General features: G+C 41.7%; 1 protein-coding gene across 2 annotated transcripts in view; it reads left to right on the top strand.

Annotated features, from left to right (window-relative positions):
* Window positions 1-1,102: 1,102 nt before the first annotated feature.
* Cfap69 (cilia and flagella associated protein 69) overlaps window positions 1,103-17,500 on the top strand; it is a 79,490-nt gene continuing 63,092 nt past the window's right edge. Inside the window, exons 1-3 of one of the 2 annotated variants that reach the window (XM_021163223.2) lie at window positions 1,103-1,429; window positions 7,330-7,389; window positions 15,321-15,386. In XM_021163223.2, coding sequence (XP_021018882.1) covers window positions 1,307-1,429; window positions 7,330-7,389; window positions 15,321-15,386 — 249 coding nt within the window. In that variant the 5' untranslated portion in view covers window positions 1,103-1,306. Of the gene's footprint in view, window positions 1,430-7,329; window positions 7,390-15,320; window positions 15,387-17,500 lie in introns of those variants that run through there. The other variant, XM_085836407.1, reaches the window with a different exon arrangement.

Here is a 17,500-nt window from a genome sequence, read left to right as displayed (position 1 = left end):
TGAGTACCTACTATGATATTGACTAGAAGGACCAAGAGTATGGCCTTCAGACCAACTACATCAGCATCACATGGGAACTTACTATAAAGGCAAACTGAAACCAGACAAGGTATTCACAAACATGCCTACCTACATCGCCAGCATGTCACAGGCTGGGGACACACAGCCACACCTTCACTCAGCAAGTGAGCAAATTAGTGGCTATGTACAAATTTTTAATTGCCTTAGTCTCAGGAGCATAGCATGGTTGGGCTATTTCGTCAATAAATTCCACTAACTATACAGTGAGCACCAAAAAACAAAACAAAACAAAACAAAACAAAAAAAGGGAGCATGCCACTCAGCGTGACATCTAAAACAACATAAGAAATACAGGCTTCCTGGGAAAGATCAGGCCAGACTGTTTCATAGAGTGTAAGCCTTCTGAAGATGGTAGCGTGAAGTTTGTACTCTGAAGAGATCACAAGGTGACTGAGTATGAAGTGCGTGAGAACTTCTGTCCCTCTTGCTTCTCAACCTACTAATGAATAAAATAAATGCTATCGTAGAAAAACAATTACAAAACTGGACTGTTGATTTGCCAGGTTGGAGAACACACCCTGTGAAGAATGTCAGTGTCTTTCTCTGGTTGCAAAACGTGAACTTTCCATCCCAGGCCTTACTAGACACCCAACCACTCTACTGCTCGAAAGATTTTCAAAAGTCTGTACGATGCCTTATTTGTTTGTCTAACTGTTCAATTAGGCCAGTACAAAAGTACAAGTATATATGTATGTGTGTGTGTATATACACATACATACATACCTGGGAAATTAAGCTACACTGGCTGGTCCTATCTCTGCAGAAAGGGTAAAGTGCTCAGATTTCAAGATTATGCCAATCACATCCCTCAGAATGCATCTCACCTCCAGCTCATACTCCTCCACCCCACACAGGCACTTATTAAGCAAGGGCCATCGCTACAAGACTGAAACACTAAGTGCATACCGCGATCTCAGTCACTGGTCTCCTTTGTCTTCCGCGCCGCACACCCGCAGAACCTCTTTTGGTGAAGTTTGGCTCTCCCAGCTTCCGTAGGCCCCGCCCCTAGCAACGCCCGGGCTTGTGTTAGCAACTGGAGCGCGCTGGGTGCCTTGGTCCTGTGTGCACTAACAGCAATTGAATGTCCGCTATGTTGCTGCAGCGGGGGTTACGACCGAACTTTCGGGGTCTTTCTCCTCCCTAGCTCAGCAGCGTGTTTTCTGCCAGGGCTCGTGGGTCCCGTGGCTGCGGACGCACCTAGGACCTCAGGCTCCCACCCCGAACCATGTCCACCGCGGAGGCCTCGGCTACGACGGCCGACGCCGCCGAGGCGGGCGGCAGGACGAAGACCGGCAGTCCCCGCACAATCCCGGTGTTTGGGGTGGCGATCCCGGATGGGGAGATGCAGGTACGGCCGGGCTGTGCCGCAGGAGCGGAGAAGGGCATGAGGCTCCAGGGCAGCCCAGTGGAATGAAGACCAGAATGAGATTTGGGAACCTATGGGATGGAGATAACGATAGCCCAGCTGGTCCCCGGAGGCCTTACGGCTAGTGAAGGGGGCGGGGGGGGGGGGGGCTGGATGTCGTCAACCAATCTGTCTGGGGACTCTAGCTGCGTGGTTCTCATAAAGGGCGGCGGGGGAGGGGGGGGCGCTCTTTCAAGTGTGGCCAGGACAGGAAATGACATTGATTTGATAACTAGATCACTGTGGTGAGTTTTTGCCTATAGATCCATTATAAAGTGGTGTTCCCTGGGTTTCTTTCCTGCTAAATTGCCTGCTTCTGAAGCTTGCACTCACAGGTAGGGCAGATGTTGTTTGGAGAGCTGGGCACAATTTTCTTTGTTGTGTTTATATTTGTTTTCGGGTTTGCTATTGTTATAAATGTAAAGATTATTAAAATTGGGTTGAGGAACCTCTCTGCATTGCCCCCACACTAATGGTGTGGGGGGCCACTATGGGAATTCCTGTTGAGGCGTCACAACTCCCAGACTGCGTCAGGAACTCTGTCTCCTGTGGCCACATCCTGGAGCCTTGGAGAGTTACTTGGGAGCAGTCTGTTGGCTGGGACTACTTCTGTGGGAACTGGGTTGAGCTCTCTGAGGGCACTCACGCGTGTACGCCAACAGCCCGCAGAGTAACTACTTTTACATAAAGAGGGGATGCCAGGGGAATTTCCCTAATCAGTTTTGTGGAGTATTCCTGTACAAGATCAGAGACGTGTGAGTGATCACTGCTTTCCACCCTCTGGGCTACAAGGAAGCTAGGCACTGCCACTATATAGGTGAGTTTGACTCTCATTTTTCTTTGGGCAAAGATTACATGACACAAACGAGTTTAAAGAAAGACGTTCAATGGGTCATTGCAAAAGAAAAAAGAAGTTCGTGACATAGGAAGTAACATAGCTAGAAATGTCTTGTGTTCATTCCTGCCTCTCCTTCTATGAGTATTCATATTGTTAGAAAGTACTGAGAGAATCAAAGGCAATTTCTTCCTAAAGAAATGGAATAGAAAACAATTCAGAATTAGGAGAAATCTCGGTGCTCTCTCATTCCTCTTGGATGTATTGCTTGCAGTTGCTTTTACAAATAAAGTGTCTTTAAGTCCACCAGGAATTAACTGTAGCCACCCAGTGCCTTTACTCACTGTGGGCCTAGTGTTCCTAGTAATACTTAAGACGATGACCTTTAGTCCTCTGTTCAAGTCAGCAGAGAGACCTTTGGACGCTTAATATCTCCAGTCCATTCAAAGCATTCCACTTTTGCCTGTATGCAAGAAACAGCTAAACCATTCCACCAGCTATGAAATCAAAGACATGTGGAGATAATAATGAAGATTAAGATGGAGATTCTGATAGTACTGATGTTCATTGTGTTCAGCTTAGTGAAGGCCTGGAGACTGCTCAGTGGGTATGGGTGCTAGAGAGCCTGACTTCCAAACCCCAGAATCCACCCACCTGTTCAAAGGGGATAACTGACTCCTCAGTATGTTCTCTCGCCTCCACACCCACCTCCCTATACAAAGTAAATATATACTTAAACACCTTTTTAAAATGTCAGTTGTAAAGACTGTGTACAGCTTAAACCAAATGCACATAGAAAGAGTATATAGTGCCCCATATACCAAGATATTCAGTTTTGCCATCATTCTTTATTCAGGGAGGCATCTAAAGCTTGGGATATTTATTTGTCATTAAAACTCATGGAGTGCTGGGTGGTGGTGGCAGCTCACACCTTTAATCCCAGCACTTGGGAGGCAGAGGCAGGCAAATTTCTGAGTTTGAGGCCAGCCTGGTCTACAGAGTGAGTTCCAGGACAGCCAGGACTACACAGAGAAACCCTGTCTTGAAAAACAAAGCAAACAAAACAAACAAGCAAACAAACAAACCTCATGGAGTCTCTGAAATTTTAAAAGTAGCAGCTGAAGATGTCCTGCTAATCAGGTGCTATTTTTTCTACCTATGCTTCTAAGGGTTTATTTTATTATAGACTTAAATTTGAAGCATTTGAGTCACCCTATGAATATTTTGAATGCTGTTATGTCCTTGTTGTGATTTTCATAACTTGAGCATTCTAACCTTATTTTTATAAGAATTTTGACTCTGCCTACAATAATGATTATTAAAGCTTTAAGAAAACTATCTTTTTTTTAGGTTTCCAAACAGTAGAATTCTGCTAAAATTTAGTGATTAGGTTTTCCCATTTATTTGTTTGTTTGTTTAATTAATTAATTAATTCACTTTATGTCCTTATTGCAGCCCCCTCTCAGTTCTCCCCACAGCCCCTTCTCCCATTCTTCTCTGACAAGGAGAAGCCTGCTCACCCCCAAACACCCACCCCTAGGTGTCAGCTTACCCTAGCACATCAAAGCTCTACAGAACTAGGCACATCCCTCTCCCACTGATTCCAGACAAGGCAGTTCAGGTAGGGGAACAGGCTCTGCAGGCAGGCAACAGTCAGGGACAATCCCGCCCCTGCCCCCCAGCACCTGCCCCCTCCAGTTGTTGAGGGGCCTGCATGAAAACCAAGCTGCACTTCTGCTACATATATGCAGGGGCCCTAGGTCCAGCCCATGATCAATTTTTATTTTATTTGGTGAAGTTGCTTCCCTTTTCTACTTGTGTTCTTCACCTTTGAAAGGATTTGTAACTGTCTCTCTCCTAAATTATTTTAAGAAAGATTTGTGAGTCATTTAACACCATGCTCATCACACACACTGCAAGGATCAGTGTGGTTGTTATTGATGGCTCTAATCACAAGTTCTTCTATTTTTGTTCTTAATAAACTCTGATGATGTTTACAGGGTAGCTAAACCTTTATTAGATCTGGTGCTGTGAGGTTGCTTCTCTAGAAATAGTTCCAGGGCTCTTAGCTCTGTTCAACAAGATAGGGACATTAGGCACTAGAGGTGAAGTCCTTATTTTCTAAGAAAGTGGATCCGTGTAGCAATGCAGTTTTATTGAACCAGTGGAAATCATGAGCATCTAATTGATTACGCTTGCTCTGTTTCAGATCTGGTTCTATCAACCTCCATTATTCTAAAGAACTCCAAGCCTTTTAGAGCAGAGCTTCCCAAACCCACTGTGTGTGTAAAGAGCCCAGGGATCGTACAAAAGTGTGGATTCTGCATCTCAGGGGTGGAGTTTCATGTTCTCATTTCCTTGAATGTTCAGGGAATGCCGGTGCTGCTGGTGGAGAGACCCATTTCCCAAGCTGAGTAGCAACTCTTAGTGGATGATAGCAGGAGGATGACATAAACAAATTAGTTTCAAAACTAATTCCTGGAAAGGTTGACAGCAATAGTTTCCTGTGTTTCAGATTATAGAACAATAGCAAGGAAACAAAATCCCAGCCCTCCCCGAGCTAGATCAGGTAGTGTTATGTTGTTAAAAAAAAAAATGTAAGAGGCTCCAAGTGGGACTCCCAAAGACCTGCTTGCTCTCCTTTCATCTTTGCTGACCACAGATGCCATCAGACCCAGGCTCTCAGTCCCTTTGGCCTGTGTATTGGGTTATATCTCTTCTCTGCCAAATCTATTGTCTTTAGACACCATTTCACACTTTGTTATGCTTCCCCCTTCCCTAGAATATATTCAGTTTCATTCAGGATACTGTTGCTTCCCGTATATAATAAGATTGCCTTTAAAATGATTTAACATCTCTAGCTTTTTTCCTATCCTATAAAAGCAGCCTATAATTGGTAAGTGTTCCCCATCCCTACATGACCGTCACAGTCTTGTAGGAAAACTTTGGGACCACTGGACATATCTGGGCCCTACTGCACATCTAATCTGCTATCCTCACCAACATGAGACCTTAAAGTGTTCCCTCAAGTCCCACTAAAGCACCAGCATCCCTGAGCTGGCGCCGTCTGAGCTCAGTGCTCGTCCTGGATGCTTCCCTTCTATTTCCCATCAGGATCTGATGCTCTGCTTAACTGCATCTCCATGAGGACAGAATCTTATTAGTCTTTTTCTGCTGCAATTTTAGTGTAATACCCAGCACAATACGAAACAAATAGGAGGTGATATTACATAGTTAGAATGCATGGCCACTTCTCTTCTTGTACACTTCTCTAGTCTCAGCCTATCTTCAGGGACTGAGTCTCCTCAGACCGGATGCACTTCCTGTTTATTTTCATCCTTATTTATCTAGCCCTGCAGGAATAGTTTTAGCTTTGAATCATGCCACTTTGTACCTAATTATTTTATGTTACTCGTTGCATCATTTTAGATGCTTTCCTTTCGATTATGTCTTCCTTATGGACGGAAATACAGTTACGTGCCTTTTCCCGAGCTCCTTGACTCTCGGTTCAGAGTGGAAACTTAAGTCCTAGGTTATGAAGATCTTTATAAGCTAGGCCCAGTCACTCTGACCTTCTGGCTTCTCAAGTTTGCCAATTGTTCCAGCTCCTAGGCCTTTGCACGCTCTGTGCCCACTGCAGGGACATTGTCCTTGCTTTATTCAAACTGGTTGTTCTCTCATCTCCTCTAACATTTTGCTGAAATGGTGCCCTCTCTGTGAGTCAGCCCTTCACTGACTACTGGGTGCGAAATTAGACTTCTCAAACAAGCCAGTACTTTATAGCCATTTAATTTTCTTTAGAACATTGTCATCTTACTCTGTAGTATAGAACTTGCTGATTTAATGTCCCCTGGGTGTCTGTTTCTTTTCCATTTCATTATTTATTCACTTTACATCCTGACTGCAGTACCCCTCCAAGTCCCACCCTTACCAATCCCTCCTCCATTACTACTTCCTGTTCTCCTCAAAGAAGGGAAGTCCCCTTGGATACCACCCCACCCTTGGACACCCAGTTCCAGCAGGACTAAGCACCTCCTCTCCCTCTGAGGCCCAGCCAGGCACTCCAGGTCAGGGAAGGAGATCCAATGGCAGGCAACGGAATCAGAGACAGCCCCCACTCCAGTTGTTGGAGGACCCACATGAAGACCAAGCTGTATATTTGCTACAAATGTGTAGGGGGCCTAGGTCCACCCCCTGCATGCTCTTTGGTTGGTAGTTCAGCCTCTGTGATTCCCCCCCCCACCCCCTGTGGTTCCAGGTGAGTTGACTCTAAATCTTGTGGTGTCCTTGATCCCTCTTACTTGCTCAATTCCACAAGACTTCCCAAGCACCACCTGATGTTTGGCTGTGGGTTGTTGCATGTTTCCATCTACTGATGCCTCTTGGAGACAGTTATTTCAGAAATTATAACACAAAAGGCTACCCTGTTTGTCTGTAACTATCTCTTCATGCATAAAAATCTGAAAGAAAGAAAAAAAAAACAGGAAAAGAGAAAGCTGACGTAACCACAGCTGGCAGACACAGTTAAAACTCTGTATCTCCAAAGGCAAAGCTCTGTTTACCAAACTGTTTGTTAATGGTTAAAATAACAATTTAATAGTTATATTGAACAATTGGGATGGTTTCCAAGGCCCCAGTCATGCCTGAGGAGCTTTTGAAAATTAATGGCTGCTATGGGACTGAGAGTCACAGAGAGTGGACAGTGGCAGGTTGCCGGTGACGGATTTGATAACCTCATAGTTGTGTACATATGGGTGGCTTTAATTTGACTCAGTATGTTATAGAAAAATAAAAGACCTGGAAGCAGGAAGGAAGATACAATGGGGAGAAGGGGGTGGAATAAAGGTAGAGAGGTAGTGGGTGCGGATATGATTAAGATGCATTGTATACATCTATGAAATTTTCAAAGAACGTGTGTGAGGTTGTGGGAGGGGTTAGGGAGGCGGGTGTGCTGGATTTAATCTCTTCATTCTCATGCTGTGGAATAATAAGAGCTCTGTGTTTTCAGGGTATTTTCAAGCCTATGGACCTTAATCGTATCATCAAACTCCTTGAAGAGGAGGATAAGGTGAGTGACCTTTGAGACATTCTTGCTGCTTCACTTAGAAAACTGTATTTTCCTGAACAGTAATCGGCACACCCTCTGATGTATTTGTTGTTTATTCCTCTTTGAAAGTTGAAACTTTTCCTACACTGTACATTCTATATTCAAAGAATTTGAATTATGAGGACCAATTGTTTTCATAAGACAATCCAACCCATCCATATTGGCTGTAATCAAAGATCTGCAAGAGTAGAGGAAGGACTCTGTATCCTAGGTTAATATTTGAAGAATAGAGAAAGAGTGATCTATCTTGTAAGTGATTCTTGTCAAATAGGACTGGAGAAGAGACATGATAGCAAGAGGACTAATATAAAATTTATAATCTGAGTCAGGACATGTAAACAGATTTTTACATATACATAGATGATTTGTCCTGATAAAAATGATGAGAATACAAAGAAAGTAATACTTCTTATTTAGGAGGACTCAGAACTCTAGTGGGAAAAGATAACTGTGTGTACGCACATGGTCATACACAGCAGCTTCCTGATGTTACCCAAGTATTGATAACAACCTCAGAGATAACTAATGTGAAACCACATATAATCATTCTCAAAGATGAATGTACATTTTTAATAAATAGGAAGGCAGTCAACTCAAAGAAAGCCTCCAAAGCAAAGCAAAATCGTATGCTTAGTAAATACAGACATTCAGCTATTGTTTTAACATTTTTAGGCTCTACTTCTTTATAGAGAAGAGAGATAAAAATTGCCAAGAATAATTTATCTTTTGATAACTGGTTTTTGTGAATTTTAAATGTTTAAATTGTAAATTTATCTGCATTAAAAAATAAAAAATAAAAATAAGATGGATCCCCAGTTGGGCTGGTCACTGGACCTCCTTTCCCTCAGTCTCTTCTCCATTTTTGTCCCTGCAGTTCTTTTAGACAGTAACAATTCTGGGTCAGAGCTTTTGACTGTGGGATGGCAACACCATCCTTCCACTTGATGCTCTGCCTTTCTACTAGAGATGGACTCTACAAGTTCCCTCTCCCCACTGTTGGGCATTTTATCTAAGGTCCCTCCCTTCGAGTCCTGAAGGGCTCTCACCTCCCAGCTCTCTAGTACTTGGTAGAGGGATCCCCACCCTCCAGGTTGCATATTTCCATTCATTCTGCTGGGCCTCAGGGTTTTTCTTCTGTGTCCCCTAGGATTCCTGATCATGTTCCCCTTTTCCCCTCCCCCTCTTCTCTCCCACTTAGGTCCCTCCCTCCCTCTGTCTCCTCACTTGGGCCCTTCTGCTTGCTAACCTTCTTGAGTTCTGTGGATTGTATTTCTGTACTTTTTTGGGGCTAATATCCACTTATTAGTGAATACATACCATACATGTCCTCTTGAATCTGAGTTACCTCACTCAGGATGATATTTTCTAGTTCCATCCATTTGTCTGCAAAACGTATGATGTCTATATTCTTAATAGCTGAATAGTATTCCATTGTATAGAAACCACATTTTCTGTATCTATTTTTCCATTCTGAGACATTTGTATTCTTTCCAGATTCTAGCTATCATAGATAAGGCCAATATGAATATAGTGGAGCATGTGCCCCTGTGGTATAGTGGGGCACAATTTGGGTATATGCCCAAGAGTGGTATAGCTGGGCCTTCAGGTAGATCTATTTCCAGTTTTCTGAGGAACTGCCAGACTAATTTCCAGAGTGGTTGTACCAGCATGCAATCTCATCATTAATGGAGGAGTGTTCCTCTTTCTCCAGCATCTACTGTCAGCTGAGTTTTTGATCATAGCCATTCTGACTGGTGTGAGGTGGAATCTCAGGGTCGTTTTGATTTGCATTTCCTTGATCACTAAGGACTGTAAACATTTCTTTAAGTACATCTCAGCCATTCAAGATTCCTCTGTTTAGGTCTATACCCCATTTTTTGATTGGGTATATTTCGGATATTAACCCTCTATTGGATGTGGGCTTAGTAAGGTTTTTTTTTTCCCCTAATCTTTAGGTTGCCATTTTGTCTATTGACTATATCCTTTGCCTTACAGAAGCTTTCCAGTTTCATAGGGTCCTGTTTATCAATTCTTGATCTTAAAGCCTGAGCCACTGGAGTTCTATTTAAGAAATATCCCCTCACCCTTCATCCCAATGAGCTGGAGGCCCTTTCCCACTTTCTCTTCTATTATTTTCAAGTGTATCTGGTTTATGTACAAGGGGACAAATATGAATGTATTTTCATTTTTCCATATACTGACTGTCAGTTAGACCAACATCATTTATTGAAGATGCTTTCTTTATTCCATTGTATATTTTTGGCTCCTTTGTAAAAAAATCAAGTGTCCATAAATATATGGTTTTATTTTTGGGTCTTTAATTTTATTCTGTTGATCAACCTGTCTGTCTCTATACCAATATCATACAGTTTGTTTGTTTTTTAATCACTATTGCTCTGTAGTATAGCTTGAGGTCAGAGATGGTGATTTTCCCCCAGAAGTGCTTTTATTGTTAAGAAATGTTTTTACTATCCTGGGTTTTTTGGTTTTCCAGATGAAATTGAGAATTCCTCTTTCCATGTCTTTGAAGAATTGTGTTGGAATTTTGATGGGGGATTGTCTTGAACCTGTAGATTGTTTTTGACAGGATGGCTATTTTTACCATTTACTCTTACCAATCCATGAGCATGGATGATGTCTCCATTTTCTGAGGTCTTCTTTGATTTCTTTCTTGAGAAACTTGAAGTTATTATTATAGAGATCTTTCATTTGTTTGGTAGAATTACCTCAAGATATTTTATGTTACTTGTGACTATTATGTAGGGTGTTGTTTCCCTATTTTCTTTTTCAGCCCATTTATCATTTGTATAAAGGAAGGCTACTGATTTATTTGAGTTAGTTTTATGTCCAGCCACTTTGCTGAAGTTGTTTATCAGCTGTAGAAGTTCTCTGGTAGAAGTTTTGAGGTCCCTTATATATACTATCATATCTGAAAACAGTAATATCTTGACTTCTTCTTTGCCACTTTGTATCCCCTTGATCTCCTTTTGTTGTCTTATTGCTCTATCTAGAACTTTGAGTACTATATTGAATAGATACTGGGAGAGTGGGCAGCCTTGTCTTATTCCTGATTTTGGTGGGATTGTTTCATGCATCTCTCCATTTAATTTGATATTGGCTGTTGGTTTGCTGTATATAGCTTTCATTATGTTTAGGTATGGGCCTTGAATTCCTAGGTTCTCCAATACTTTTAATGTGAAGGGGTGTTGCATTTTGCCAAATACTTTTTCAACATCTAATGATATGGTCATGGAATTTTTCCCCCTTTGAGTTTGTTTATATAATGGATTACATTAACGGGTTTTCATATATTGAACCAACCTTGCATCCCTGGGAATGAAGCCTACTTGATCATGGTAAATGATGGTTCTGATATGTTTTTGGATTCGATTTGCTAGAATTTTGTTGAGTATTTTTTTTTATTTTTTTATTAGATATTTTCTGAATTTACATTTCAAATGCTATCCCCAAAGCCCCCTATCCTCTCCCCCTCCCTGCTTCCCAACCCACCCATTCCTGCTTCCTGGCCCTGGCATTCCCCTGTACTGGGGCATATGATCTTCCCGAGACCAAGGGCCTCTTCTCTCACTGATGGCTGACTAGGTCATTCTCTGCTACATATGCAACTAGAGACACAGCTTTGGGGGGGTACTGGTTAGTTCATATTGTTGTTCCTCCTATAGGGTTGCAGACCCCTTTAGCTCCTTGGGTACTTTCTCTAGCTCCTTCATTAGTGACCTAATAGATGACGTGAACATCCACTTCTGTATTTGCCAGGCACTTGCATAGCCTCACAAGAGAGCTGTATCAGGGTCCTGTCAGCAAAATCTTTCTGGCATATGCAATAATGTCTGGGTTTGGTGGTTGTATATGGAATGGATCCCCAGATGGGGCAGTCTCTGGATGGTCCTTCCTTCCGTCTTAGCTTCAAACTTTGTCTCCGTAACTCCTTCCATGGGTGTTTTGTTCTCCATTCTAAGAAGGAGCAAAGTGTCCACAGTCTTCCTTCTTCTTGAGTTTCATGTGTTTTGCAGATTTTATCTTGGATGTCAAGAGCATTGATATTCATAAGTGAAATTGGTCTGAAGTTCTCTTTCTTTGTTGGGTCTTTGTGTGGTTAGGTATCAGAGTAACCGTGGCTTCCTATAATGAATTAGGTAGTCTTCCTTCGGTTTCTATTTTATGCAACAGTTTGAGGAGTGTTGGTATTAGCACTTCTTTGAAGGTCTGGTAAAATTCCACTCTAAAGCTATCTGGCCCTGGGCTTTTTTTTTTGGGGGGGGGGGGGGTTGATGACTTCTTCTATTTCCTTAGGGATATGGGCCTGGTGAGATAGTTTACCTGCTCTTTATTTTACTCTAGTACATAGTATCTGTCTAGAAAATCATCCATTTTATCAAGATTTTCCAGTTTTGTTGAGTATAGGCTTTTGTAGTAGGATCTGATGATTTTTAAATTTTAAAATTTAAATTTTTAATTTTTAAATCCACAGTTTCTGTTGTTATGTCTTCCTTTTCATTTCTGATTTTTATAATTTGGATACCTTCTCTGTGCCCTTTAGTTAGTTTATCTAGGGGTTTATCTATCTTGTTGATTTTCTCAAAGAGCCAGCTTTCGGTTTTGTTGATTCTTTGTATTGTTCTCTTTGTTTCTGTTTGGTTGATTTTGGTACTGAGTTTGACAATTTCCTGCCTTCTACTCCTCTTGGGAGTGCTTGCTCCTTTTCATTCTAGAGCTCTCAGGTGTGCTGTTAAAAGTTGCTAGTGTAAAGTTTCTCTTATTCTTTTATCAGGGCACTTAGTGCTATGAATTTTCCTCTTAGCACTGCTTTCATGGTGTCCCATAAGTTTGGGTATGCTGTGTCATCATTTTCACTTAATTCCAGGAAGTCTTTAATTTTTGTCTTTATTTCTTTCCTGACCAAGTTATCATTGAGTAGAGCACTGTTCAGTTCCCGTGGGTATGTGGGTTTTCTGTTTTTCTTGGGGTGGGGGGTTGGCTTTTTGATTTGTTTTGTTTTGTTTTTTAGTTAAGTCAGTCCTTTGTGGTGATCTGATAGGATGCATGGGATTATTTTAATTTTCTTGTATGGGTTGAGTCTTGTTTTGTGACCAATTATATAGTCAATTTTGGAGAAGGTACCATAAGGTGCTGATAAGGTATATTCTTCAGTTTTAGGGTGAAATGGTCTGTATATAGCTATTAAATCCATTTGGTTCACAATCTGTATTAGTTTTATTGTGTCTCTATTTAGTTTCTGTTTCAATGACCTGTCCATTGATGAAAGTTGGGTATTGAAGTCTCCCACTATTATTTTGTGTGGTTTGATATGTGTTTTGAGTTTTAGTAAAGTTTCTTTTTAAAAAAAAAGATTTATTTACTTATTTTATGTATGTGAGTACACTGTGGCTGCACAGATGGTTGTGAGCCTTCATGTGGTTGTTGGGAATTGAATTTTTAGGACCTCTGATTACTCCCGCCGGCCTTGCTCGCTCTGGTCAACTTCACACATTCAGTTTCTGCTTGCTCCAGCCCAAAGATTTATTTATTTATTATACATAAGTACACTGAAGCTGACTTCAGATACACCAGAAGAGGGTGTCAGATCTCATTATGGGTGGTTGTGAGCCACCATGTGGTTTCTGGGATTTGAATTCAGGACTTTCAGAAGAGCAGTCAGTGCCCTTACCTGCTGAGACATCTCGCCAGCGTGAGTAAAGTTTCTTTTATGAATGTGAATGCCCTTGCATTTTGGGCATAGATGTTCAGAATTGAGACTTTCTCTTGATGGATATTTCCTTTTATGAATATGAAGTGTCCTTCTCCATCTTGCTTGATAACTTTTGTTTGAAAGTCTATTTTATTGGATATTAGAATGGCTTGTTTCTTGGGATCATTTGCATTGAAGACGTTTTCCTGCCTTTTACTCTAGGTAATATCTGTTTTTTCATTGAAGTGTGTTTTTTGTATGCAGCAAAATGTTGGATCCTGCTTGCTTATCAAGTCTGTTAGCTTATATCTTTTTATTGGAAGAATTGAGTTCATTGATATTGAGAAATATTAAAGACATATGATTGTTAGTTCCTGTTCTGATTGTTGTTGTGGGTGACATTGTGTGTAAGTGATTCTCTCCTTTTGGTTTTGCTGTGAGATGATTAATTTCTTGTTTTTTCTTTTGTGTAGGTACCCTCCTTGTGTTGGAGTTTTTCTTCTAGAATCCTCTGTAGGACTGGATTGGTCGATGGATATTATTTAAATTTGGTTTTGTTGTGGGGTATTTTGTTTTCCCCACCTATGATGATTGAGAGTTTTTCAAGTTATAGTTGCCTAGGCTGGCATTTGTGTTCTCGTAGGGTCTACATGAGCTCTTTCTAGATTCTTCTGTCTTTCAGGGCCTCTGATGAGAAGTCTGGTGTAATTTTGATAGGTCTGCTTTTATATGTTGCTTGGCCTTTTTCCCTTACAGCTTTTAATAGTCTTTCTTTGTTCTGTGCAATTAGTGTTTTGATTATTATGTGACCAGAGGATTTTTCTATTTTGGTTCAATCTATTTGATGTTCTATAGGCTTTTTGTACATTTATGACCATCTTTCTTTAGGTTGAGAAAGTTTTCTTCTACAATTTTGTTGAAGATATTTCTGGTCCTTTCAGCTGGGAATCTTTACTCTCTTCAATTCCTATTATTCTTAGATTTGGTCTTTTCATTGTGTCCTGAATTTCCTGGACACTTGGTGTTAGTGTTTTATGTTTTCAATTGTCTTTGACCATTGTGCCAATATCTTCTAAGTTATCTTCTGTGCCCAAGATTCATTCTTCTATCTCTTGTATTCTGTGGTTGATGCTTGCATCTTTAGTTCCTGACCCCTTTCCTTACGTTTCCCATTTTCTGGGTTGCCTCCATTTGTGTTTTCTTTATCGTTTCTACTTCCTATTTTAGGTCTTAGATTGTTTTGTCCAATTCCTTTACCTGTTTGATTTCCTGTATTTCTTTAAGGGATTTATTTGTTTCCTCTTTAAGGGGTTCTACCTCTTTACCTGTGTTTTCTTGTATTTCTTTCATTGAGTTATTTATATCCTCTATAAAGGACTCTATTATCTTAATAAGATAGGATTTTAAGTCAGCATCCTGGTTTGCAAGTGTGTTGATATGTTCAGGGATTTTTGTGATGGGAGAACTGGGTTCTGATGGTGCCAAAGTATATTGGCTTCTCTTGCTTAGGGTCTTGTGCTTGCCTCTTGCCATCTGGTTACCTCTGGTAATAAATCAACTGGCCTAGGTGTGTCTTTCTGGAGCCTGCCTCTTGTGTCTCTTGGTTGCTGCAAGTCTCCTGGGAGCTCTGTGGCCCTGATTGTAGCAGATCTCCTGGGAGGCCTTTAGAATGTGGGGTCTTCAGAGGGGCAGACAAGCTGATGTTCTATTGCCCTGGGTGCAGCAGATCTCCTGGGAGGCCTTCAGACTATGGGGTCTGTTGCCCTGGGTAGAGCTGATCTCCTGGGAGGCCTTCAGACTGTGAGGTCTGTTGCCCTGGGTACAGCAGATCTTCTGGGAAGCCTTCAGACTGTGGGGTCTTCAGAGGGGCAGACAAGCTGATTATCTGTCCTCCTGGGAAGGGAGGTGGAGTTCAAGTGGAGGGGATGGGTCTCAAGCCCATTGGGCTCCTCAGGGTTCCAGCTGCTGTGGTTATTTGGGAGGGTCCCTTACCTGTTGCCCTGGGTGCAGCAGATCTCCTGGAGGCCTTCAGACTATGGGGTGTTCAGAGGAGCAAACAAGCTGATGATTTGCCCCTACAGAAGGTGCAGGGAGCTTGTTTTTTTTTTATACACTGAATAAATTTTTCAAAAATCTTAGCTAACTTAATAGCACAAAAGAACTAACAGACCATTTGTTTTAGGATGTCTCAGAAGAAAAACAACTTAATTATATCAAGAAACTGATACACTGCTATCAGAATGGATTTGTATCCTTTATGTATGTGGGTGTGTTCATTTCATTACTCTGGAAACACTAAAAAAATACACTAGATCCCTTCCTATGGTGGTAGTAACAAGGACTCACAAGCCATGTAAGTTTATTACCTGTTTGTTTGTAAGAATCAGAGAAGGGATTCCCATCTGGAAGCCCATGTCTAAAGAGGTCATAGGTCTCAGAGGGTATGTAATTACTGCTGTCCTGTCCTGTTGAACAGATGAAATCTTCTTGTTAAACTGCCTTTTAAACATTTATACCTATAGATGGCTACTGTTGTCAGTCTCAATCAGGAAGGAATACTTTCTCTTTGTGGTGGGTGTTGTTCTTGAGACTCATAAAAATATTAAACTTCTGAGATGACTTGACTATTGCTCAGGCATAGTTGCTCAATACTCTGCCCCAGAGGAAGGAGACTAATGAAGCATCTATATCACCCCTTCCAAGGCTTGTGGGGAAGTGCAGAGGAGAGCAGAAGAAATGTGGGAGCTGGAGCGGGGGAGGGGCCACAGGGTTGCATAGACTCTCCTTCTAATTGATGCATTCTTTCCTGGAGAAGGGACAGAGGTTCCTGAGGCTCAGGAAGTAAGCAAAACTCAGAACGTTTAGAAAGCAGAAACTCACAAGATTCATGTACTCACTCTCCAAGATTATATTAGAGATACACAACTGCTGAGAAGAGGAAACTCTCCAACTGGAAAGCTGCCTACACGCTGTGTGAGAAACTCCAGGGATACAGATTCTATGAGTCATGACTCAAGATAAAGTATGCATTGCAGTGCTGCAGCTGCCTTTGAGTCATCTATACTCCTCTTAAGCAACTGCTCATGTGCAATTGTGCAAATAGTCACAACAAACTCACTGGTTAAGCTAGACTACGGAGAACTGTTCCTGTAATCTGTTAGCAGTGCCCTATCTAAAGTAAACAAATCTGTGCACATCTCCTAGGAAAAGTCTCATAACAGCTTCCTGGGAAGGGATACTTCATCACTTTGTAAAGTCATACAACCTCTAAAGCCAGCCTATTAAAAAGGTATTCAGAAGTAGAGCTGCTTGCTACCAACTCTCTAAACCTAAGGGAAACCAATGTGTTGTGTTGTGGATTTTCCCTTCATCTCTATTAAAGGCCAGACCTGAGGGGAATCATGGACCATCACTTCTGATTGGTTCTTGTCCTCCTCAGTGCTGGATTCTTCCAAGCTCTAGGCTTCTGGACGCCATGAAGGGCTTTCCAGCACAGCTCTCTTTCCCTTCCATCTCCTTGTCATGACTTATACCTCCTGGTTGAATCTGGTCATTTGCAGCTGCTTAGAATGAGTGCAGTGGGATACTCACCATATCAAAGGCTAACACGGAAGGTGACAGTTTTCTGTCCTGTCCCATTGTAATTCCTCCTTAAAACAAGACTTTCCTCTAGTCTGCCATGTATGCCTCTTTTACATATCTTATTATATATAGCAGTGGGCATACAGAGGTCACCACAGCTTGCCGACTGTCACCTGGGGGACTGCCATACAGTCTCTAGTCTTTGAACTGTTATTAGAGTGTATACATACTCACACTTTGAATTCCAGTCACCAAGAGAATCCCCATTCCCATATCACATAAAAGAAGATGACCAAACTGGGATTCCCCAGAGATATTCCACTTTGAGACATCTCAACCTTGTCTGCATGCCCTGTCACCCATCTTGGAGTATGGAGCCACCACTGAAGCAAGGAGGCACACCACCCCTTACCACAGGGAGAAAAGAACCCCTGTTGGGATTGTTCTCCTGGGCTCTGCCTTCAAACTGATCAGTCATAGATGCATGTCTCATCACACACTGCAAAGGCCATATAATCATTCTGTCCCAACTCTTCTTTGCTTCTGTCTGTCCCTCTTCAGACACCAAGTATGTTATGTAATTTTTCCTGGGGAGACATGAACAGAACCTATTTAACTCTGATAAGGCACAGATTAAAAAACAAGTTAACAGTCTACCCAAGTCTAAGTTAGCAAAATATTGACTTTATTGGCAAAACTTACAGGAACATGGATGACTTAGAGAAAGATGCATCACTAAACAGCACTCTCCATTGTTAATAGCAATGAGAGCTCACAATG

The sequence above is a fragment of the Mus caroli genome, unplaced genomic scaffold, assembly GCF_978045245.1.
Source record: "Mus caroli unplaced genomic scaffold, Mus_caroli_1 scaffold_4, whole genome shotgun sequence".
Lineage (NCBI taxonomy): Eukaryota > Metazoa > Chordata > Mammalia > Rodentia > Muridae > Mus > Mus caroli.
The sequence above is the reverse complement of the archived record's forward strand: the minus strand, read 5'-3'. Positions and strand labels throughout refer to the sequence as shown.